This window comes from Saccopteryx bilineata, chromosome 5, assembly GCF_036850765.1.
Source record: "Saccopteryx bilineata isolate mSacBil1 chromosome 5, mSacBil1_pri_phased_curated, whole genome shotgun sequence".
Lineage (NCBI taxonomy): Eukaryota > Metazoa > Chordata > Mammalia > Chiroptera > Emballonuridae > Saccopteryx > Saccopteryx bilineata.
Window position 1 is genome coordinate 209,978,390 of NC_089494.1, and position 24,196 is coordinate 210,002,585.

General features: G+C 34.9%; 1 protein-coding gene across 1 annotated transcript; it reads right to left on the reverse strand.

Moving 5' to 3' along the window:
- Positions 1-1,569: 1,569 nt before the first annotated feature.
- Positions 1,570-22,723, reverse strand: AFP (alpha fetoprotein). Its single transcript, XM_066280423.1, has 14 exons — positions 22,639-22,723; positions 21,787-21,838; positions 20,715-20,847; positions 17,595-17,806; positions 16,362-16,494; positions 15,043-15,140; positions 11,733-11,862; positions 9,559-9,773; positions 7,830-7,962; positions 6,584-6,681; positions 5,862-6,000; positions 4,070-4,293; positions 2,847-2,979; positions 1,570-1,614 (listed from the first exon to the last, which is right to left on the reverse strand). Exons 1-14 carry the CDS (start codon positions 22,721-22,723, stop codon positions 1,570-1,572), a joined length of 1,830 nt encoding a protein of 609 aa, XP_066136520.1.
- Positions 22,724-24,196: the final 1,473 nt, after the last annotated feature.

The window sequence follows — 24,196 nt, forward strand, 5'->3', positions numbered from 1 at the left end:
CTCTGGAGCGATTGTTTTCCCTGGAGGAGAAGCCAAAGTATGAATGCCATTTTTAGATTTCTATTCAAAGCTAATACAAAAAACAGCTTCCCTTTGGTGCCTAATCTTTGTGTCACCATCTGCTGACCTCTTTACTCTTTCCTCTACCTCTACTCCCCATCCTCTCTATCACACAAGTTATCCTTCTAAAAGCTAATTACTGATTACATAGCACTTTAATTCCTGTTACCTAAGATATTGTCCAAACCCTTTGTAATAATGCTTCTGAGAATCTGGTTTAACCCCACATAGCTTCTCTACCTATACTCTTCCTGCCCACCCTGTCCTCTCCCAGAACCACTGAGCATGTTTTATAGGTTGTTTTACTCTTTCATGATTTCGGCTTCTCTTTTACTTGAACTGATAAATGTCCACTCATCTCTAAGACTCTTCTTAAATTATTGTCTCTTCCAGTGTGAAACTTTGACCGGTCAGAATTTGTCTCACCCATCCTTTGATTCTCACAACAATTTGCCATCACACCTATAATAGCCATAATATTTTTACATTGTTATTAGCTGCTTCCTTCTTTACTAGAGCAACCAAAGGACAGTGACTGTACCCAGAACAGCAGCTGGTACCCACTGAGTGCTCAATAAAATTTTTGGGATAAAAATTAGTTAATTAGATATTAATTACACTCCATTAAAACAACTGCAGTGCAATTAACACACGTTTCAAAATATCTGTGATAAAAGAACTGAACAAGATTGAGAAAAATGATGTTAAACTTTGAGTAGCATCCTTCTTGATGGGTTCTATAAAAACAGTCTCTTCTCTCCAGCTTATCTGTTAGAATACTGAAGTGGTTATTTCATGAATGAAGTGTCCTGACAGCACCAAACAGTGCTTAACTTGGGAATATTTTTTTCTTTTTGGTTCACCAAGTTCTCTAGACGTTTGTATTAAAAATTTATTCTTCCTTGCATTTAACTTCCTACCTTAATCAATACTTAATGCTTTTTGACCAGAATCTGCTTCAGACAATGATACACAAAACCATTTAAAGAAATTATCATTAGGTTTTCATAAATAAGAAGATAGGAAAAAGGCAACTTTAAAGATTCTTTATTTGTATGATAAGGAAATCTCACATAAAAGTCTTCATCATTTTATTAATTCATAAAATGTACTGAAGTCATTTAAGATTAAAGAGAAAAGTTCACACCAAATCATAAAGATACATTTTGTCTTCCTCTCTTCACCCTATAACATAAACAAAAATATATTAAGTACTAATTAAATAAGTTCAAAAGGCAATTGGTGTATTATTTTTATATCAGAGAAATATTAGATAGATAAGAAACTTTTTCTGCTGGCATTCTCCAAAGCCTTAGAAACAACTTCAAAGAATTTTGAGTTAGTTAAGTCACTAATTTAAAGCTGTGGGTATAATCAATGTCTTTAAAATAAAGTTGTTTTTCATTTCAATTGCATTTTTAAAAGCATTTAATGGTAGTTCTTAGGATATAGTTTTTTAAAGATTGACATTATTTAGCCTTGTCTAAATTTTTTGTTACCTGAAGTAATTTAAACTCCCAAAGCAGCACGAGTTTTTGAAATCAGCTTTGGACCCTGCAAATTAAGAATCAATAAGATTCATTAGATAAAGAAATGGATGACAGTACCAATCATACAGTTATTTCATCCTTCTCTATCCAAAGGTGAATTCACAGGTTTATAGATCAACCAAGTTAAAAATAGATATACATTTCTCATGTCAACAAGTTGAGACAACGGAGCCAGAGACAGAAAACAAATCCATTCATATCAATAGTAGGTTTTGTTCTTCCTACATCAATCTCTGACATAGAGCCGCATACTGATCAGTACACACATGTGAGCACACTTAATTATATTATCTATTGAAAAACTCAACATTTGGCCCTGGCCAGTTGGCTCAGTGGTAGATTTCTGGTCAGGGCACACATGAGAAGAGACCATCTGCTTCTCCACCCCTACCCCTCCTCTTTTTCTCTCCCCCCTCCCACAGCCATGACTCAATTGGCTCTTTTGAGTTGGCCCCAAGGCACTGAGGATGGCTCCAAGGCTCTGTGGCCTCAGCTTCAGGCACTACAATTAGCAATGCCCCAGATGGACAGAGCATTGCCCCCTAGTGGGCTTGCCAGGTGGATCCTGGTCAAGGAGCATGCAGGAGTCTATTTCTCTGCCTTCTCTGCTCTCAATTAAAAAAAAAAAAGCTCAATATTTATAAATATTATTTATCTTTGGAATTTGTATAAAAATATCTAAATTTTTATATTATGAAATAGATACAATTGGAAGAAAGGCTAAATTATAAAGTATATTTTTTAAATATAGTAATGCTATATTTAAATATGTTTAATAATACCAACTAAAGGCTTAAAAATGTAGCCAATTACAAATTCAGCTAATATTGCTAAATAATTAGATTAATATAATTCCTAATTACTATTCTGCTGATATTCAAAAGTATGCTTCCAGATGAGTTCAAATATATTTTCTATAAATTTTAGTTCATAAACTGTCTAAATTATTATCAGTTAATTATATATTCATATTATCATTTTTTCTAAGAAATAAATCAAAATTACTAATTCTTTAAATATATATTTTAAGATTATAATTCTTCCTAATATTTAGTGAGAACACTGTGATTCTTTTTTAAATATAATATAATTCTTCTTCAATTTATTTCTAAATAAAATTTAAATCTCTCTGGCACTATTTTTAAAGTTACAGATTCATGAGGTGTTCTTTTAATTATTCACTGAAAGTTCTGTACCAAATACAGTGCCTTGAGTATGACAATGAGTTGCACATACCTCTTCTGCAAGGCAGACTTCCTGTTCTTGACCTTCGCAGCACTTTGCCAGTAGGCCAGAGAAATCTGCAATGACAGCCTCAAGTTGTTCCTCTGTTATTTGTGGCTTTTGCTTCACAAGGTTAATGAGAAACCTATGATTTAAAACAAAACAAAATACAAGAGAAGTCTGTTATGCAATAATATTTTATAAAGTCTTCCTTGTAGAGAATTGTCAAAGCCTTAGCAACCTTTGCCATAAACTATCTTTCCATCAACCCATAACCAAACTTAACACTTAAACCTTGTCTAATATTTTTATTAGAAATATGGGCTAGGAACAAGCTAAGTGTTTCATTGGTCTGCACTTGTGCAGATTATAGAGGAAACATTATTTCATAGTTCCACCATACTTCTATATAGTCAAAGTCTTTTTTTTTACCTACCTAGACTATCCTTTCCTATTTTCTCTTCTAAATTATTTTACCCATACTTAAAGACCCAGATTTTCCAACATCTGCCATCCATAATTTTGACACCCTTATCTGAGCACAGGTGATACTAATTGTCTGCTCTACTCAGTTAGCAATATTTTCATGTTGGAATTGATGCTAAATGGAACAGAAAGGGCTTGCCAGAGGAGTGCATTCTTACAGTAGCTTGAAATGTGTTACAGATTTTAACAGAGGAAAAAGGAAGAACAAGCTTCCAATGTGAAGAAAGACCATTTACTAAGCAAGTTAGAATTAAAACGCATGGTAATTTGGAGACCACGAGTTGTCTTGGCTTGTATTACCATTATATTACAGAATGCCTCACACAATGAATTGAAATGTGCATTCTCCATTTCTTAATACCCACACCTCATGGTTGAATCAAATATTATAATTATTCTCTTCAAAGAGTAAATAACATGAAAAAAGGATTTAGTTGTGTTTTGGAATAAAAGTTCCCAGACTTACTGCAGAGGTATATTCTAATTACCCAAAATAGATTGCCCCTTTTCCTCAATCCCAAAATAAGATGATCACAACAGTTACAATGGAGACAATTTTTAACCATCCAGCAACTGTCTGCCTTACTGAATTTTCCCAAACTTAAGTACTAGTGAAGACACAGGGAGAAAACTATTCTGAAAGCCACTTTAACTGCTGAGCCCAAGAGTGTTGGGTGTGCAGCACAGAAATATCAACTGCTATTCAGCGTTGCCAGCCTTCTCTGTGTTAGCAAATATCAACTTCTTACTGTTGCTTCATTGTTTGCAGTGCTACACCCTGAGCTTGGCACAGCTCCTTATGGAAGATGAACTTGTCCTCAGAGAATGGTGGAGGGACATAGGTTTCATCCACCACCAAACTGCTGAAACATGGCCTCCTGTTGGCATACGAAGAAGTGCAGCACTGGCCCACAGCAGGATTTATAGGAGTCTCTCCATGCCTGATGCATAACTGTCCAAGAATAAGGTCAGCCTGGTTAAGAGAATGAGAAAAAAGAAAGCAAGGAGGTAATTGATTCAGGTTTCCAGAAAAATATTACAATTATTTTTAATTACTGTTACAAGAAAATTTGCTGTCTTTGGAGGATCATGTGTTGCTACATTGTAGATTCTTGTTTACCCATTAGTTTGGGATGAGCCTCAGCATTTAGTGGTGACAGATGGTCTATAGCTGTTGTTGAAGATAGTCCCTTCAACTATTTGTGTCAGCTATTTGAAACATGCTTCCACAGTGGAGAAAAAGTCTCTGCCTTAATCTAGGAAACCAATACATGGCTTACATTTTAGATGTATATCTGGTTGAGTTTTCTATTTTACTTTCGGGATGCAGAGAATACTTTCTAAAGGTAAAAATAGCACAAACTTAGTCATTTTATATATAAAGTCACGAACAAAAATAGAGTCCTAATTGAAAAAAAATAGAGTGCGTGTGTATATGTGTGTGTGTGCCTTTAAGACTTTCCTAATGTAGAATCCTCCTACCTTCTACACTTTGAAGCTATTTCTTAAGCACCTACTAATAACTTGTAATAAAGGTCAACATATTTGGTGTGCAAGCTAGGTATTAGACTAGTCCTGAATGAATTAGACATATTATCTCGTGATAGCCATTTTATGAGGGTGACATAATTTCTATTCTCAAATGTCAGATGAAAAAGCTCAAGCTGAGTGAAATAACCAGCTTCCCTAGTGTGACATGACTAACAAGTGTAGAAAGTGAGAAAGGACTGCAGGCAAGAGCCCTCCAGAACACAGTCCTGAGTCATTACACCATCCTGCGTCCCTGCATCCTTCCAGTGTGTGGGATTCGATAAATGACAAAGATGATGCTGAATCACAGGAAATGTTCCTTTTCTTTCCAATCTTTGGTGAAAAGTCTCAAAACATGAAGGCTAACTAGCAAATCACTCACTCCCTATCATCAAAAAGAGGGAAAAAATTTATACAATTGTGACTTTAAGGGAAAAATAATAATAAATTAAAAAAAAAAAAAGAACAACCTGTAATCATACAATATGTAGGACACTAGGAACATTTTACTGCTGAGAACATGAGACTTACCCTGTTCCATACCCTATACCCTGTCAAAGGGAACAAATTATACCTAAGATCATAATGAGAATGCTACAAAGGGTAAAAATAAACATACAGCTAAAAATAAAATGACTAATTTTAACCTATCAAAAATGAAGCTTTTATTTTCTTTTTTAACCTTAAAATAAGTGTTTAGTGAACCCAAAAAAGAAATAAATCATGAATTGAATGGTGTGTAGGTCATTCTCGCTTCCCTTGACATGAAGCTTGCTCATACGTTGTTGAATGAACTGTTGCACTTCCGCCAGCCACCCTGGAGGACAGGAAGCCTGGCCACATGCTAACCATTCAGAGCTGAGTTCTCACACCCCCTCCAACTGCAACTGACTGAACGAGCCTAATAAAGTCACCACCATATTTGTTTTTACCATTTTCCCTAATCGGGAATTGTGAGGCCATTTCAATCAAACAGGGCAAAAACAAGATGAGACTAAACAAAACACTCACCGCTCCCTCCCCGCAGGCCAGGTGCTTCTCCTCACTGAGCTGGCAACACGTGGCTGCTGCGATTGCCATTCTCCTGGAGGAAGCCATCAGCTCAGTGGCGGACAGCTGAGGGGCTTTCTTTGTGTAAGCAACAAGAAATCTGAAAGGCAATTTTCACCAAATCCTGCTGAGTCATTCACTAGTTTTGGGGCTCAGTTATTCTCAAAGACACTCTTTTAAGTATCAGAAGACATGAACTCAGCTCATTTTATTATCCACATGGTTTTTGGACCAACTTTGGAGATGTGATTACTCCAAGAACCACTTCTTATACTCCCATGGTATCAACATATCACAATGGGAAAATAAAGCTCTGGGCACATGGTTGGCTCCAATTTCCAACCTCAGAAGCTTCATTGATTTTAACTTTGGTCTTTAGGTGTATTAACTGTAACAGACTAGGACAGAATGGATATCTGCACTGTAAAAATCAGCATGATTTGGGGGAACCCAAAGCCTGTGCCATAAATCAGATTTCACAGGCCGTTTTTGTTGCTTTCTAAACTAGGGAAATGGGGAAAGCCACCTTTTCTCAGGGTAAATTGGGTGATTACATTACATTGACTTCCCATCTGAAATAGGAGCTGAAAGTAGAGTAGCCATGAGTGACTATTATAGATGTATATTTCTCTCACCCATTCATAATTTTAAATCATGAAAAATATTGCTTTAAAAAAACATACGCATTTTGTAAATAATATTCTCCTAGTTTCTGGAAAAGGCCACAGCTTTGCTTTGCCAATCCTTGGCTTTCCTGGATGTGTTTCTCTAGTTCTTGTTCCTGAAAATACAAGCATTATTATGTACATTTTTTTTCTCTTCTTGGATACATAACTTTGTATATAAAAATTGTCCAACAATATTTTATTCTATGAGGATACGATTAGAAAAGGCAATTTTAGAGGGATTTTCTAAATATTAAAGATGGCAAAATTTGAATTATGAGAATGAAAGCAAATGGTCTTTGGGAAGATTAGGTTTAAAACTTTGTGAATCTTCAAGTTGTTTATGAAACAATTCAATCTTTGAGTAAAGGATTATAGTTCTACACAAATTCTTGCTTTTCTGGAGCTGTTAAATATAAGTTATTATTTTTATTCTGTGTGTCAAAGAACTTTTGGTTAACATTTTTATTTCCAAAGTAGGTCACTAGTTGTTGTAGTTGGTTAATAACTACTTAATATTTAGAAGACAAGTTAATATATATATAAGGTCTACTGGAAATTTCTGTCTGTTTCTATCACAACAAGTTTCGACACGTAAGCACGTTTATTTGGCGCATGTGTGCCTCTCTATTTTTATCACTTAATGTATACATACTGAAGTAGCAAATTAACTGAAACAAAGTTGATTCACGTTAGTCTTATGTGTGAAGCGATAGTGTACCCATGGCTACTGATAAAGTTTATTTACGCCACTGTATTGTATACAAATCTCAACAAGGAAGAAATGCTACAGAAGCATGTAGAAATTTATTGAAAGTGTTTGGTGAAGGTACAGTTTCTGATAGGACATGCAGAAGATGGTTCAAAAAATTCAGAACAGGTGATTTCAACCTTTCTGATAAGCCATGTTCTGGGCGACCATCTTTGATCAATGACAATGTTGTTAAGACCATGTTGGAGCAAGATCCTTTTCTGACAACATCGGAGATCGCAGAAAGGCTTAATTCAGCTTAGCAAACCATTTCGGACCATATTCAGAAGATAGGATTGGTGTGGAAACATATTATTTAATAAAGTTTATTGACGGTAAGAAAAATTTGTTTTTGTTTTATTCCAAAAACGGACAGAACTTTCCGGTAGACCTTATATATATAACTAGCTAACTATTGGTTAATAACTAGATACTTTCAAACTAACAGCATTTTTTAGTGAATGATGTCAATCCAGTATTTCAGATTCTCCCTAAAAAGCTAGAGCAACTTACCCCTTTATCCTGGCATTCAAGAGAGTTTGGAGACTGGGAACACTTCTCTACTAACTCCTGATATCCTTTAACAACTCTTAGAATTACTGGAACAGCAAATTTAGTATGCCTTCTTGAATATTCATATGTAAATCTGAAATATGTGTAAAAAATCATGTTATTAGAATTAAGAGAAAAATTCTTCGTTCTATGGCAAGCAGAGTTAAAGTTCAAATAACAATAGAAATCAAATATATTTTAAACTATGTGCATGGCAAAACTTAATACAAATTAGAATTCTTCAAATTGTTTTAAAATGGTATGTTTTGTCTTCTTTCAGAGCCTTCATTTTGGCTTAATTGTAGGCTTTATATTCATTTATTCAAAAAATATTTTTCCATTGCCAACTCTATGCAAGCATTTCTTTAATCAGCAAATTTTCAATAATGTAAAAGATAAAATGCCTGACCTCTCATAAGCATAGGGGGCAGAAACAAACGCAAAATAGGTCATCTAATTCTTAGTAGTGATAAATCAATAAAGAGAAATAAAGGAAGTTAGAAAAGAGGGAGAGATAACATCTAAGTTAGAGTGTGGCCACAAAAATCCCCTTTGGCTAGCTGTTTCAGACCAGATAATCTGGCTGAAGAGAGCCACCCAAGCATTTGAGGAAAGATTATTCTCAGTTGAGAAAATTTCTACTGCAAAGAACCTGTCCAATTGAAGAACTGCTTCTATAATATAAACAATAAGCTGTGAATGTGTGTGGATATGTAAATTTAAAGATAATGCATGAATTTACTAATGGTATTCCTAGTTTATAGAAACAGGTTATGTTAGTTCTGCCTCCAATAAATTGTCAATATGGGTTCTTAAATCCTGACTTTGTTCTTATTTGCATAATTTTATTTAGCTGTGCAAACAATGCATGAATGTCTCATTTTAATGTAACAATTGAGTAATATCCTGAGGGAATATTAAAAAGAAAATTAGGGCATTATTTTCATTACTATATTAGAAGCAGACTCTTAAATTTAGAAAGACCCATGGAGATCATTAAGTATAATGTCCTAAGAGCTGCACAAATCCCTCCTCCAATAGTGTCCATAGATACCACTGTACAATAAAAGAAAATGTATTAACTGCTTGCTTCCCTTAAAGGCAAGCAGAAGGAGAGCATGTCATATCAATTACATTCTAACAAGTTACTATACTGCAAATGTCTCTAAACACCTTTTTATTTTCTTACAAAAAGAAAACATGAATTCAATATATAGCAAATAAACTGTTTCAATAAAAGCCCTTTTTATCTAGCATTATCTATTGAGTTGTACTTGGGGAGGGACATTAAAACTTGCACGGGGAAAAGAACACATTCTTAATTATGAGCTCTTTTTATTACAAGTATATTCATATCCTACGTAGAAGTTCAATGGTGATCTCCATATGAGTAACTCACACAGGGGTGACAATGCTTCAGATTCCAGATAAATTCATACAAAACAAAATACAGCCTAAAAAGCAAGCCAGTTAATAATAGTAATGGTGAAAGTCTCATCAGTCTAAGGTAGATTTTATTCTTTCTTCCCTAGTTAACTGCTTAAATACATTTTGGCTCAGGACATTCTAGAATTATTCTCACACACACCAAGCTCAAACACCATAGCCTTCACTTCCCATTTCAGCAACACAAAGCTGTCAGCCACATAATCTTTACTTGTGTGAACATACATTTACAGAGTGTATTTACCTTGCTATAAAGAGATCTTTTTCCCTTGAAGAAAATTGGTTGAAATCTCTCTCTCCTAAAAACCTATTTAGAGTTGGAGATAAGCCTTCAGGTCTTTCATCATTTTCTGCATGAATTATGCATTGACCAAGTTCAAGTGTGGGTAATTTGCAACATTCTGCTATTTTGCTTGGCAAAGTATCTTGTTGAGAACAGACATAGGACATAATTTTTTCCTGTAATAGAAAAATAAAGTATAAAATTATAAAGCTTATTCTTTAATGCAGGACCCCAGAGCCAGTTCTAGGAAGAAAGGAAGGAGGGAAAAGAAGGAAGGGAGGAAGGGAGGGAGGGAGGGAGAAGGGAAAGGAGGGAGAAAAGGGGAAAGAGAGGGATAAAAAAAAGGAAACAAAGAAGACATTTTACCCTGCCTCCTATTTTAGTGCTTTCTCTGATTTTGCCTTTCCTCACTCCTTTGTACCTACCCCTATTTGTTCAATTCTTTGTTTTGTTAGCTAAAATCTACTCATTTATTTTAATAGGAAGCTTTTAAAAACAAGAGAGAAATATACTCTTCAAACCAAATGGCAGACACATTGATTTATTTCTTTCTATTAATAGTGAAAGTTGCTACTATACATTTGCTGTTAACATCGTAACATGGAAAGCAAACTTTCCCGTCCATCTTTAACAAAACAATCCGCAGTAACCCACTATGACCTCCAGAGGGCAGTCTATAGATAATGAAATGACGGCACCTAACTGGCCAGAAAGGAGCAGTATTTACACATTCTTGAGATAGGATTGGCATTCTGTGCAATCTCAGCAGGGAGAATTAGAATCATTAAAATCCAACTTGCATACCATATTGAAATTAATGTTTCCATTTTAAAAGAAAAAGTGGTTATGAGCTCTAAAAATGGAAAAACCAATTTAAAAAAATGATTACGCAAATTAATGAAGTTAATACCAAGAAAACTGATGTCAAAAACAGGTAAAATAGTTCTTGTTACTGTCCCTTATATGCAAGTAAATACTTTGAAAAGGAAAAATAAATGAGGTAAAAAAAAAAAAAAAAAGATCTGCTTTTGTGGCAGCCTCCTCTCAGCTCATGTTCCCCGACTTCCTACCCCAGGACCTCTGCTTGTGCTCAGAGACTGTCATCCCTGGGCCTTTCTGCAGCCTCGGCTCCTTGCTGACTTCCAAGACAATCTCAGCCAAATTGCCACTGAAATGAACATTTTATCCTCACTTTCAACCAAAATAGACCAATAATCACACTGCTTGAATTGCCATTGACCATATGGCATGCTCAAAGGATTCCTTTGTGGTAGTGGTTTGATTTTTGTTTTCAATCCTCCTTTATTTGAACCTCTCTTTGGGATGGTTAGCTTTACCTTGTAGAATAATTTCTTGAGTTATTTTTGTTGTTTCTTGTATTACATTGTTATATTCATATACTAGGTATGAATATATAATAACATGCCTTCCCAGTGTCAGGCGTTGTGCAGGCAGCCTATGGGGATAGCAATGAACAAAGGACAGTCCCTCACCCACAAGTGACAGGATGTCACCTGTCTTATCTCTTCTATCAGCCTATAAATGCCTTGAGGTCAGCTTGTGCCTTGCTAACAAATGTTCCTCACAGTGGCTATTGCATAGGAATTATTTAGTATATATTTGTCAAATAAAAAAAAAAACAAATGGATGAAGAAACAAACACATCAAAAGTAGAGTCTGTCTTCAACATGGATGGACCTGGAAACTATTATGCTAAGTGAAATAAGCCAGGCAGAGAAAGAAAAATAGCATATGACCTCACTCATTTGAGGAGTGCTATCCTCAAATATGAATCTAGGTAAACACAATAAATTAAAATCAATAAAAATTAAAAAAAATAGAATCTGCCTTTCAAAATCTGATGTGGAAGCCTTCTGAAAGGTTCTCATCTCCTTTAGAAGTAAGAATGAGGGGACACTGGTCTCACAAGAGGAGAGTATCCCTTAAAGTGAAAGGCAGGGTCAACAAAAGGTGTTTTTTTTCCCACTAGCATGAAGTCTGTAGCTTCACTGAGTCAGCTTAGTTACCATAACCTGTGACCAACTCAAGTCAGATCGCCTTCTCCCGTTTCTCATGAGAGCAAAAGAAAGGAAAGGGTGTGGAAATATCTCTTTTTAGGAAGCGAGATTCTTCACCCCATCCTGCAGACACTCCAGCACGTTTCCTTGGCAACATTCCTCGTGTGTGTGAGCCGCATCCAGGACCAGTTTCTGAATTTCAGTAAAGTTAGCTTTGGGAAACTTCTGACTCATTTTTGTTATGGTTCTACAGGGGGGAAAAAATTATAAATCAATGTTGGTTATCTATCAAAATTAAATAACATTTATAGAGTAGTGATATAGTTGCATCTCCAAAGACAAAAGAACTAATCTTGTCTTTTATGAAGGAAAGAAAAAGTGCTATAAGTCTTGTTGATTGCAGCCAAATCTCTCAAGGCTGTGGCTCTGTATATGATGAGCTGGCCACACCAATGGTTTGGAAATTATTTTTACCTAAGACCTCTCCTTGTGTATTAATATGAAATCTATTGTTTTTGCTGTTCATCCCTGATACTGAGCACCTAGGATCTGTGTAGTGAGTGAGGTGAAAAAAGTTTAAAAGGATAAGCAATTAAGAAATGGAAAATTCCATGAGAATGATAATCATCTTTTCCTTGGGAGGAAAAAAAAATACTTTTGAGAGTACAAGGAAGGGTGCATATGTGTAAATCGATGAAATGGGACAAGAAAATGGAGCAGACTAAACATTCAAATGTGTCATGATGCCCAGACATGTAGTGTGGCCCCAAAAGGAAATAAGAAAGAAATAAAAATTCTTGTTTCTTCTGCATATCTCATTAAATTTAGGAGATGTTTAGGTGAAACCCCTACTCCCTAGAGCAGCTAGTGTTGCTACTACAAATCAAGGTGGATTTTCTTCAAAAATTTACAATATTTAAGTCTAATCAGTTATAGATATCAAATAATAAAATCATTATAACAATATATAATTTATATTTTTGTGTTCATGAATCAATCTTTAAGTTTAATAGCGTGAAAGGGGAAAACATAGTTCTGACCTATTCCAAGAAGAAATTTCAGTCAGTCTTGGACCTAGCTCCATGACTAAACACTTTAATCTACGCTTCTACTGTGTTCGATATCTTTAAGTGTGTCATTTAACAAAGAAATAAAATGTGAATGCATATAATTAATATTCTTTGATTAATAGCTCAGATGTTTTCCTATGTTAGAAACATTTATTTTTTTTTTCTTTTTTTTTTTTTTTTTTTTTTATTCATTATAGAGAGGAGAGAGAAAGGGAGAGAGAGAGAGATAGGGAGGGAGAGAGAGAGAAGAGAGAGACAGAGAGAGAAGGTGAGGAGGAGCTGGAAGCATCAACTCCCATATGTGCCTTGACCAGGCAAGCCCAGGGTTTCGAACCGGCAACATCAGCATTTCCAGGTCAACGCTTTATCCACTGCGCCACCACAGGTCAGGCATGTTAGAAACATTTAGTCATAAGATCCCAAGAGTATTTAAACCAGTTATGTAATTTAAAAATTTTTAGTAGGTACATTAAAAAGTAAAATAAAACAGGTTAAATTCACTTCAATAATATATTTTCACATCACATATCAAAAATATTTCATCACAGAGAACAGATTGATGACTCCCAGAGGGGAGGGGAGTTTGGAAGACTGGGTGAAAAAAGTGAAGAAATTAAGAAGTACAAATTGGCAGTTACAGAACAGTCACAGGGATGTAAAGTACAACATAGAGATTATAGTCAATAATATTGTAATAATTACGTATGGTTCTAGGTGGGTACTTGAAATATCCAGGGAATCAATTTAGAAAGTATATTATTGTCTAACCAATATTCTGTACACCTGGAACTTATACAAACTAATATTAAATGTAAACTGTAATTAAAAATAAAAATTTTAAAAGATATATTATTTTTTAATATTTTTTCTTTTAATTAGATTTATTGGGTGACATCAATTAATAGTTATATAGGTTTCAGATGTACTATTCTATAATACATTATCTGTATATTGTACTGTGTGTTCACTACCCCAAATCAAGTCTCCTTCCATCAGTAATTATCTGCCTTTTACCCTCTTCTACCTCTCTTCACCCCCCTTCCCCTCTAATAATCACCATATTGTTGACTGTATCTATGAGTTTGTTTGTCTTGCTTAATCATTGTAATATGTAATCAACATAAAAAATTATAAATGAGATATTGTACATTCTCTTCTCAGTGCTAAGTCTGAAATCTAGTGTATATTTTACACTTAGAGCACGGTTCCCCATTTGCACTAGTAACCTCTCAAATGCTCAGGAGCTACATATGGCCAGTGGCTGCCATATTGGATAGCACAGCTCCAAACCATTGGTAGTTATGATTTTTATATCTGATTCAATGTCTCATTGTCAGGATACAGACAATGAGAGATCACTGGCACAATAGACAAATAGGTATAATTAAAGTAAATCATGACAAGGGCCTAGAAAAACTGCCTTCTGATGTCTAGCAGTATAGCCTTGGGTAAAGTACTTTAATTTTTCTGAACTATAGGTTATTCATGTGTAAAAATGAAGAAGTTAGACTAAATGATTTAACTGGGTTTATATTATTTTCTTCTTCATTGTAACAATGTATCTTTCTATAAAGATAGAAAATAAAATAGGGGCAGGATGGATGCATGAATAGATGATAGATAGATAGATAGATAGATAGATAGATAGATAGATAGATATGGTAGATAGATATGGTAGATTGATAGATAAGGAAAATCAAGGAAAAAAGGAAAAATAAGTATGCTAAGTGTAAATTAATAATGGTCAATTAAAAATTCCAAATTTACTGTTCCACTTTATAGCAGCTGGGACAAGAAAGTAAACTTCAGGAAGTTACCTTGCTTTCATCATCTAAGAAAATACATCCTAGTTCTTCAAAAACATTTTTTTTTTCGCCTGACACTAGATTTAACATTATTGACTCAAGTGAATATTTTCAGAGAAAGCAATAATTGACATAATGGATTTTATAGCAGACTAGTAAGCAAAACTTATATATATATATCTTATTCTTAAGCCAAAAATATACTTTGCACATCTGTGAAGACTAATCTATGTTGAAGAGAATCTAGGAAAACATAGCTTAACTATGAGGTATAATTTGATTGAAGACCAAGAACTTAAAAGTAACTAGAATAAATCAATAATATAAATATCAGAAGTCTTCTCAAGTATTTCTCTTCTAGGTTAATAAATGTGAAACATCAGATTGATCTGTTAACTTCCTCCCAATCCTAAAATTTCATAATTCGTAATTACATTAGCTCTCATTAAAAGAAGCTTCATTCCCTACAACAGTGACAAAATAAATGTAAACTTAAATTACAAAACGGTTGCTCTCCAGACCTCACCTTCCCTAGATAGAACCTAAACTTACATGGCTGCAAAGGTTCGGGGTCCAAAATTTCTCATTACTGCACAGACGTGTTGATTTAACAAGCTGCTTTCTCTTAATTCTTTTGTAATTGATGCTGCCTACAATTTGAAAAAACAAGGCATTAAAAAAGTATCTATTTTCTTTTACAGGGGTTAATAATTACAAAAACAACAGATATAGGTAAAATGTGAAACTCTATAAAGTAACATTTTTACTAAAAATTATAAGTGCAATACATTTTTGTAAAACTATTCATTTATTCATTAGTTTCGGTTGGTTTATGCCAGATAGATTTTTTAAAAAATACCTTGAAACAAAAACCTTATAACTTTCATATCTGGGAAAAAATATAAACAAGTTTAAGACAGGTTTAAGCCTGATACTTTATTAAAGGCTTGCTCAGTCGCAAGAACATAAGATTGAATCACAGCCTGACATCCTGGGAATAGTCGTAATTCTTCAAAAATGTTTGTTGTAGGGCTCTGGTGGCAAGTAATTAATTGTGGATATTATTCTAGCTCTTTGAACCTAAGAAAACCATTCACTTCTTTAAACCTAAATTGTTTTGATAAATAAGAATAACATAGTTGACCCTTGAACAACTTGAGTTTGAACTGTGCAGGTCTACTTATATGGAGATTTCATCAATAAATACCTGTACTATCTTTGATCTATGCTTAGGGGTCTGGTGGAGAGCTAATTGTATGCATTGACCTATGCCATTTTACATAGGGGACCTGAGCATCTGCTGATTTTGGTATCCTGGGGGACCTGGAACCTATTCCCCATGAACACTAGGGTAGTTAAGTTTTAGGAGGAGTCAAAAGTTATACATAGATTTTTGAAGGCATAGGAGTTGACACCCTAAACCCCTGTATTGGTTAAGTGTCAACTGTACTTACACCTTAAATTTGTTCTAAGGATTAAAAGAAATCATGAATATAAAGCATTTATCATAGTTTTCACTGTTTTCTCTCTTTATCTGCTCTTGTTCTATTCCTACTCCATCTTCTTTCACTTCCTTCTTTTACCTTTTTCTTTTTCATTTATCACCTCTGCATTTGTCTTCCTTATTCTCACCAGATTCACTTCCTTAACAATAAAATAAGTTTTGCTGAATGAATGAATAAGTGATGAATAAAAACAAAGGAAATCCAGGTATTTTAGCCCAAAGAGTATCAGACTGCTCAAATATGCTCTATTCTAAAATGCTAGAAATGATATTCCACGTACAAAACATATTTCCATTTTTAACTTTGGTTTTAATGAGTCATAGCCAGATGAGAGTATTGGTTCAGATATTCACACAAGTATAATACCTTCGTTTGGAAGCATTCAACTGCATTTTCAGCTTTGCAACAAAGTGGAATTATTTTGTCATAGTGTGCAGCCAAATAAAGAAGTGTAGGAGCGTACAGAAAGGGATGCCTCCTTGCTATCTCGTAGATGTATCTGTGAAATAAAATAGAACTGTAAGATTTACAAGCACATAAAACAAGATTACCACTGCTTGAAACTGGAATGTGTTTAAAGATTCAGAAAACCATCATATTTTTCCCCATGTGCTATCAAAAATTTTCCTCACTGAAAATCCCCAGGGGAAAGAACTCTAACAACTGATACCATATTTCAATCTGAGAACAAAATAGGCAGAGATGCTGACTATGGTTCCTATTAAAGTGTCCTTTTCAATAAGCCTACTCAGACATGTTTCAAGGGTCAGCAATGCCAGACCACCACTAAGTAAAACAGAATGGTAGATTTCCCTTCTCCCAATCCATCAGTGCAGAATGGAATTATCCATTTTGGCAGTCTCCAGAGCAGAGATATTCAATGGGCAGGTTTCTCAGTTTCCTCATTTAGGCAGCAACATAGGAGACACAAGTGATTAAGAGTTTGCCAGGCTTTCCTAACAGAGAACCTGGGGTCAAACTCCAGCTTGGGATGCGCTAACAATGTGCCCTCAACCAATAGTTCTAACTTCTAAACTTTAAACTCTTAATCTGCAAAATGAGAAGAGGAAAAAAATGCAGAGGAAAAGGACAAGGAGACTTCAGGGCTGCTGTGAGCATGCATCTTATCATATGTGCAAAGCACACACAATCTTATCCTAAGTGCGCAATGAGTGTTAGCCATGTTAGTGCATCCTAAACATTCCTGGATCACTAACATTTCTTTTTTCAGAACATTTGTTCAACACAAACCAAATATTTGGCTCCACATGGAGTCATTTTGTGAGGTACTAATACATCCTTGGGCAAACGGAAATTGAGAGATTAGAAAGGGAAAAGCAAGGTGATGGCAAGAGGCTCAAGGGACACTGGTGGGTGTGGTGTGTGGCCTCTGCTGCCCCTACCCGGCAGGCTGTGGAAACAGAGGTACTCAAAGTTGCTCACTTAATTTCCTAGTGCAAAACCTCAGTAGATCAAATGCTGAACTTTATTTCTATCTCTCCATGTTTTAGAGTACATCATCATTTGCAGAAAGACAAGATCCTGCTTGGAACTGCTCCCTCTCTGAGGTTTCAATCTACCTCTAAATTGGATCCTTACCGGTTCATGACCGTCTCCCTGTTTTCTTCGTATTCCTTACAGCTGGTGGCAGGCTCTAGATGTTGGAAAGGTGGGATGGATGCTGGAGCAGCCTTTTTGCGTGCTAGGAGACAGTTATGTCTTTCCTCTTCACGTTGGCTGCAGCAGTCTGAAAGGCCGTACTTTTCATGAATTTCCTTCTCATGGCAAATTTCTTCCAGAAAGGTAGGTAGCTATAAGAAAGATTTATTTTTAATGAAATACAACAACTTTACTTTTAAAAATCTCTAAGACACATTAGAAAATTTGTAATATCCAAAATCAGGACTATAGATTAAGAAAATAATTCTCCATATGAATTTGAACATATTTTAGTTTTAGCCAGATGAAATAACTTTTTTTTTAATTGAATTTATTGGCACTGGTTAACATAACTGTACAGGTTTCAGGTGCTCAATTCTACAACCCGTCTCTCTACACCGTATTGTGTGTTCACATTCCTCCAAGTCAAGTCATTGTTCATCAACATTCACCACCCATACACCCTCCTTCACCTCGCCCCTTCCTGCAATCACCACACTATTGTCCATGTCCATGAGTTTTCCTCTTTTTCTGTCCTTTTCTTTTTTAAATTTATTCATTTTAGAGAGAGGAGAGAAAGAGTCAGAGAGAGAAGGGGGAGGAGCAGGAAGCATCAACTCCCATATGTGCCTCGACTGGGCGAGCCCAGGGTTTCGAACCGGCGACCTCAGCGTTCTAGGTCGACGCTTTATCCGCTGCGCCACCACAGGTCAGGCCTCTGTCCTTTTTTGATTGAATCCCTCCACCCCCCTTACCCAGCCCCACCCCTCAGACAGCTGTCAGCCTGCTCTCTAACTGTGGGTCTGTCTCTAGTTTACTTCTTAGTTCATTTTGTTTTCTGAAATAGCTTTTCTTAATGCCTTCTGGGAAATGGAATTTTAGTTTTTAATCATGAGTAAGTAATGATTATTAAAGTTTTTTTTTAATTTTAAAAAGAAATAAAGGCAATGCAGTATTTTGCTTCCCCTCAAAAAAATTCTGAAATATTTTACTTTTCCCTTTTATGTTATCAACAATTTGGCCCTGTGCTATATATAAGCTCTCCTCTTTTCTATAAGCTATTTTTCAGATGTAGATACTCATTCCTCATGACATTTTTATGATGAGACATTGATCTACAGTTGGATATTATTTTTAGCTAAAAATAAAAATAATTTGAAATCGAATAAAATATTTTTCATGAGCCATAATTATAGATTTAGCTAAAATATTTTAAAATGTATGTTTTAAATGTTTAAAATCCTTTTTTGTTGCCTTAATTTTACCAACGTTCGATGATGATGCCAATATTCTAAAAAATGATTGTGAAGAATAATACTGTGTTTTATTTATTTCAGGAAAATTTTAATTTAGCTTTTATAACTGCTAATATTTAGAGAATGGATATCTTAAGTAAGACTTTCAGTTCCTACTCTACATAAAAATCATGTCTTTAAGTTTATAAACATAATTTACCAATCTGTAAAATTATCTTGAATTTCTCTTCTGAGGTAAAATTGCAATATGGAGTGTATGGTGTTTAATTTATACACATCTTTAGAAGATTATTGGAATGAGTAATAAATAGAGATGCATAACAGGGATTTTTATTAAACCATCAGATTCATAGTTAGAAAGTACTTTTTTTTTCTTTTTTTTTTAAGTGGGAGAGAGAGACAGACAGGAACAGACAGACAGGAAAAGAGAGAGATGAGAAGCATCAACTGATAGTTACAGCATCTTGTTTTCTCATACATGCCTTGACTGGAGGGCTTCAGCCTAGCCAGTGACCCCCCCTTGCTCAAGCAAATGACCTTGGGCTCAAGCCTGTGACCCTGGGCTTCAAGTCAGCAACCTTTGGGCTTAAGCCAGTGACCATGAGGTCATGTCTATGATCCCATACTCAAGCCAGCTCCCTTGGGGTTTCAACCTGGGTCCTCAGCATCCCAGGCCAACACTCGATCCACTGCACCACTGCATGATCAGGCAGTACTTCATATCTTTAAACACATTAAAAATTTTGTAATATCCAAAATCAGGACTATGTATCTATCTCCACATACATTGTCTTTTGGCCACTTTATCAACCCATCATGCCAAAGAATTCTCTGGGAAGTTTGTTCCATAATTAGGTAGCTCTAGTCTCTATAAAATTCTTTTCTATATTGAGATAATATAACACTATTACTTACTGATCTTCTACATTAGGCTGTCCTTATACTAGAAAAAGTATTCACGGTTTATCTGAAATTCAAATTTAAGTGGGCTTTATGTTTTGCTATTGTTGTTTATTTGCAAAATGTGGTAGCCCTTTGGGTTATGCACCTCACACTCACTATGGTGAGGTACAGTGTAATGAAGCCTACAGGGATATTCATTCTGGAGCTGTGTGGCTTAGTTTAAACCTTGGTTTGGTCTGGGCTTTCTTAAGCAAATCACGTAACCTCTCTATGACTCAGCTTCCTCAACTGCAACATAGATTCACATCTATCTTTTGAATTATCATGAAGATTTCATTAATTTATATTTGTAAGCAAAGTTGATATTCTGCTAATCAACCCCAGCCAGGATCTCTTGGCTCACTGGACATCCATTCTGATTCATCGGTGCTATGCTCTATCTCATAAAATATTTTGATTATCAATGTGTATGCAACACTCCCTAGAATAATGCCTGTCACTATGTCTTAATAAAAATTAATTTCTACTACTATTATTATATCAATTTCCATGATGATTTTAAAATGGAAGTTATTTTTATTCCTTATTTGTATAGATGAGGAAACTAAAGCTCAAAGTTAAGAAATATGCCTATGGTCTCCCAGATACTCTTATTTGAGAACCTTAGCTCTTAGTCACCATATTTATATTGTCTTTTTACAATAAGAACTCATTTTCTCTTCTACCCTCTTTAGCAGTTCAGAATTAATCTAAAGCCTCTTTCATACAACAGTTCTTCAAATGTATTTCTCATGCTATCCCTGTATCTTCTCTTCTGCATGTTAATTTTTGGTCGGTTATCACAGTATTACTATTATTATTATAATTATTATTATCATCATCATTATTATTATTCACTCACCTGGTTTTCTAGACACTTTGCTGGCTGCTCATTTCCAGAGGATTTCCCAATTACAGTCAATACATCTTTTACCATTTTGTTTACTTCCTGATAAGTGGCTTCTTGAACAAACTGGGCAAAAAATATGGTAGCTCTGAAACAAAAATATACATAAATGCTTAAGGAGCAGACTTAATATCAAGCTTCTTTTTCTCAACTTTAGTTTTCATATTCTTTTGTAACCTATTTAGAAGGCAATATTTATTAAGAATTTATGTGGAAATAGGTTCTAGCCATCCAGGAAGAATATCAATTTTCTTCTTATCTCCTTAATATGATATACCCATAAATACACATCTATCTGTTAAAAATCAACATAAGTGAACTTCCTATAAGAGTGGTTCCTCCTTTTAGCAATGAACTTATAATTGAGGGTATTTATATTCTTTACAGTTTCTTTTAAATTTAAGCAAAGAATTGGTCATCAGACTTCTGCCTGTGTCTACTCTCAGCATGATCAAGGTCTTATCAAGACTATGGTGCTAGTGGACTGACCGAAAGCATTTTCTTAATAGGTTTCCGTGTGCAAACAGTATTAGTAACATATTCCTTTAAATTCCTTATTAGAAACTCCAGAAGATTTAAATAGAAAGATAGCATTCAAAAGAACAACCTAACCTCTACAAAAAAAAATGGAAAATGGAATATTTTGCCTCTTCCTTTTTGTTATGAGGAATAAAGTAGTATTCAAAATAGACAATATTGCAATATCATCTTATTGGTACTGATGAGAAAAATTCCTGAATTCTTTTCAGTTGCCACTGATCAGATACTAATCCTCAGTTTCTAAAATCTGATTTGATTTGTCCCATGGAATTACAAAGATTCTAGAGATTAATATCTAAGGCAAGGCCAAGGTCTCAACCTTTTCAATATTAACTTGATATTAAATATAAATTACTGTTCTTGGCATGGCCTAGATTTCTTTTACACTTTAAAAACTTCATTGGAATAACCAATTTTATTTAATTATTTGATTAAAATTATCATTGCTGTGCATGTTTAAAGTGAAATTTATATGAGCAAAACTTACAAGTCAATCAGATTCACCTCTGCAGAGCATTGGGAAGAATTCAATACGGAAGCTGGGAAGCAAAATAAACTTCATAAGAAATGGTATTTTCAACTGCAACCAGGAAAGTAATCATCATTACATTGTAAATGTTTGTATTTAAGTTGGAAGTATACAATTCTAATAATGAGAAGACATCAGGGATCATCTATCCAAAAATCTTAATTTTGTATTTGAGAAAACTGGAAAACTAAGAAATAAAGTTAAGATTAATTTATAGTATACTTAGCACTAAAACCCATATATTTTATATTTTCCAACTGTTTGTTTCTCCCCTGTATTGTGATGCTCTAATAGGCTTGGAAATCAAGTTATAAAAATCATTAATTTTAGTGATACTTTTGGACATGTTTACACCACATTTTGCTTGCCTATTTGTATCCCAGTTGCATTGTTTCTTCTTCAGATGGCCAAATAATGACCCATTTTTTTCTAAAGTAAAGAATAAAGATTTTACTTATATCACTTACTTTACCAGTCTGGGAGGGTTTTTCATGTAATAGAACCAGGATTATGGTCTGATATATATATATCAAAGTAAGATATATATCAATTAAATAAATACTGTACAAAAATTAATTCAATGTGAAGAATATAAATCATTCATAGGTAATGTCTAGCACTGCCATAATTTTATAGACCTCTTATAAAGTTACAAGTTTATCATGCATTTATAGGTACTTAGCTAATGAAATATTTTTCCCTTGTGTGGAACAATAAGTATGATAAACAAACCAAGACAAATGAGTAAATGCAAATTTAAGAACTTTGATACAGAGAAAAGGCATAAAAGAAAAACACTAAATATCTTACCTATTCCATATGGATTGTTATGCATCGTTCTGGATTCAGTAACATTTAGTAGGAAAATTAAAAAAATTGATACCACCCACTTCATAGTTATTAGTTATTTCTTTGTTGTTGGCAAAGGTCAGTACAGACTATTGAAAAACATGCTGAAATTCTTTTATACCCTTCTCAAGCAATGCCTGTTAACTAGTAAACTTTTATTGGTATATGTGTTACTTTATTTCCTTAGGTTGAAATGGACAACTTGCCAATAATTAACTGCACAGGGATTATTTGTATTTAATGTTCAAGGACACAGGCCTCTTTTGGGTGGAAAAAGAGAAAGAATTGCAAATTCATTCCATGTTGTTCATATAATAACTATTCTTCTCAAATTACAGAGCATTCAAAGAGATGATTTTTCACTAAATTGTACAATAATTAATTCTTTTCAAATCAAAAATTTAATGCGACTACAAAGAAAAGAGACCAGACTTTGTATGAAATTCAGCTGAATACATTAATTCATTAAAAAGTATTAATTGAATGCCTACCACATGCCATGCTCTGGACACATTGACCAGCTCAGGCTTTCACTGAAGAATTCACTAATGGTTGTCATATTGTTTAGATCAAAAATCCTTTTCACCTGACTTGTATGTCAATAAGGTTCATTTTTAAGTTTTCAATATACTGTGTTTTGCTTAACATACACAACTTTGAGAATAAACTCTGGTCAACCAAATTCTGTTATCATTATATCTGTTACAAAATAATTTTGTATGTGTGTCAAACTTTGAAATGGGACAGCTTCACTCTTCATTTAACAACTGAAGATGATTATGTTAGTACTAAATAAAGGGCATTTAAAAATGTCATCTAGTTCTAGAAGTTCAATGGACATCTTCCATATGTATGAAGGTTCTCATTGTTGGCTGCACATTAAAATCACTAAAGGAGTTTTTTTAAATTCTTAGTGCTTAGACTGCAGCCTAGGCAAATTAAATCAGAATCTTTAGGAGTTGGGACCTACACATTAGTATTTTCTGAAGCTTCACATATGATTCACTATTCTACAGTCACTATTTAAAAATCAAATGAACAAGCCCTGGCCGGTTGGCTCAGCGGTAGAGCGTCGGCCTAGCGTGCGGAGGACCCGGGTTCGATTCCCGGCCAGGGCACACAGGAGAAGCGCCCAATTGCTTCTCCACCCCTCCGCCGCGCTTTCCTCTCTGTCTCTCTCTTCCCCTCCCGCAGCCAAGGCTCCATTGGAGCAAAGATGGCCCGGGCGCTGGGGATGGCTCTGTGGCCTCTGCCTCAGGCGCTAGAGTGGCTCTGGTCGCCAACATGGCGACGCCCCGGAGGGGCAGAGCATCGCCCCCTGGTGGGCAGAGCGTCGCCCCATGGTGGGCGTGCCGGGTGGATCCCGGTCGGGCGCATGCGGGAGTCTGTCTGACTGTCTCTCCCTGTTTCCAGCTTCAGAAAAATGAAAAAAAAAAAAAAAAAAAATCAAATGAACTATGGTAGGAAGTAAATATGACACATTTATAAGATGGAATAATATGCATCCCTAAAAAATAAT

Excerpts from the sequence above, each read along its gene's own strand:
- AFP (XM_066280423.1), bottom strand. The coding sequence starts at position 22,723 with ATGAAGTGGGTGGTATCAATTTTTTTAATTTTCCTACTAAATGTTACT. Across the intron at positions 6,001-6,583 it reads GAATATTATTTACAAAATGC|ATTTCTTGTTGCTTACACAA; the intron begins GTATGTTTTTTT and ends ATTGCCTTTCAG. Across the intron at positions 2,980-4,069 it reads CTGCAAACAATGAAGCAACA|GTTTCTCATTAACCTTGTGA; the intron begins GTAAGAAGTTGA and ends TTTAAATCATAG.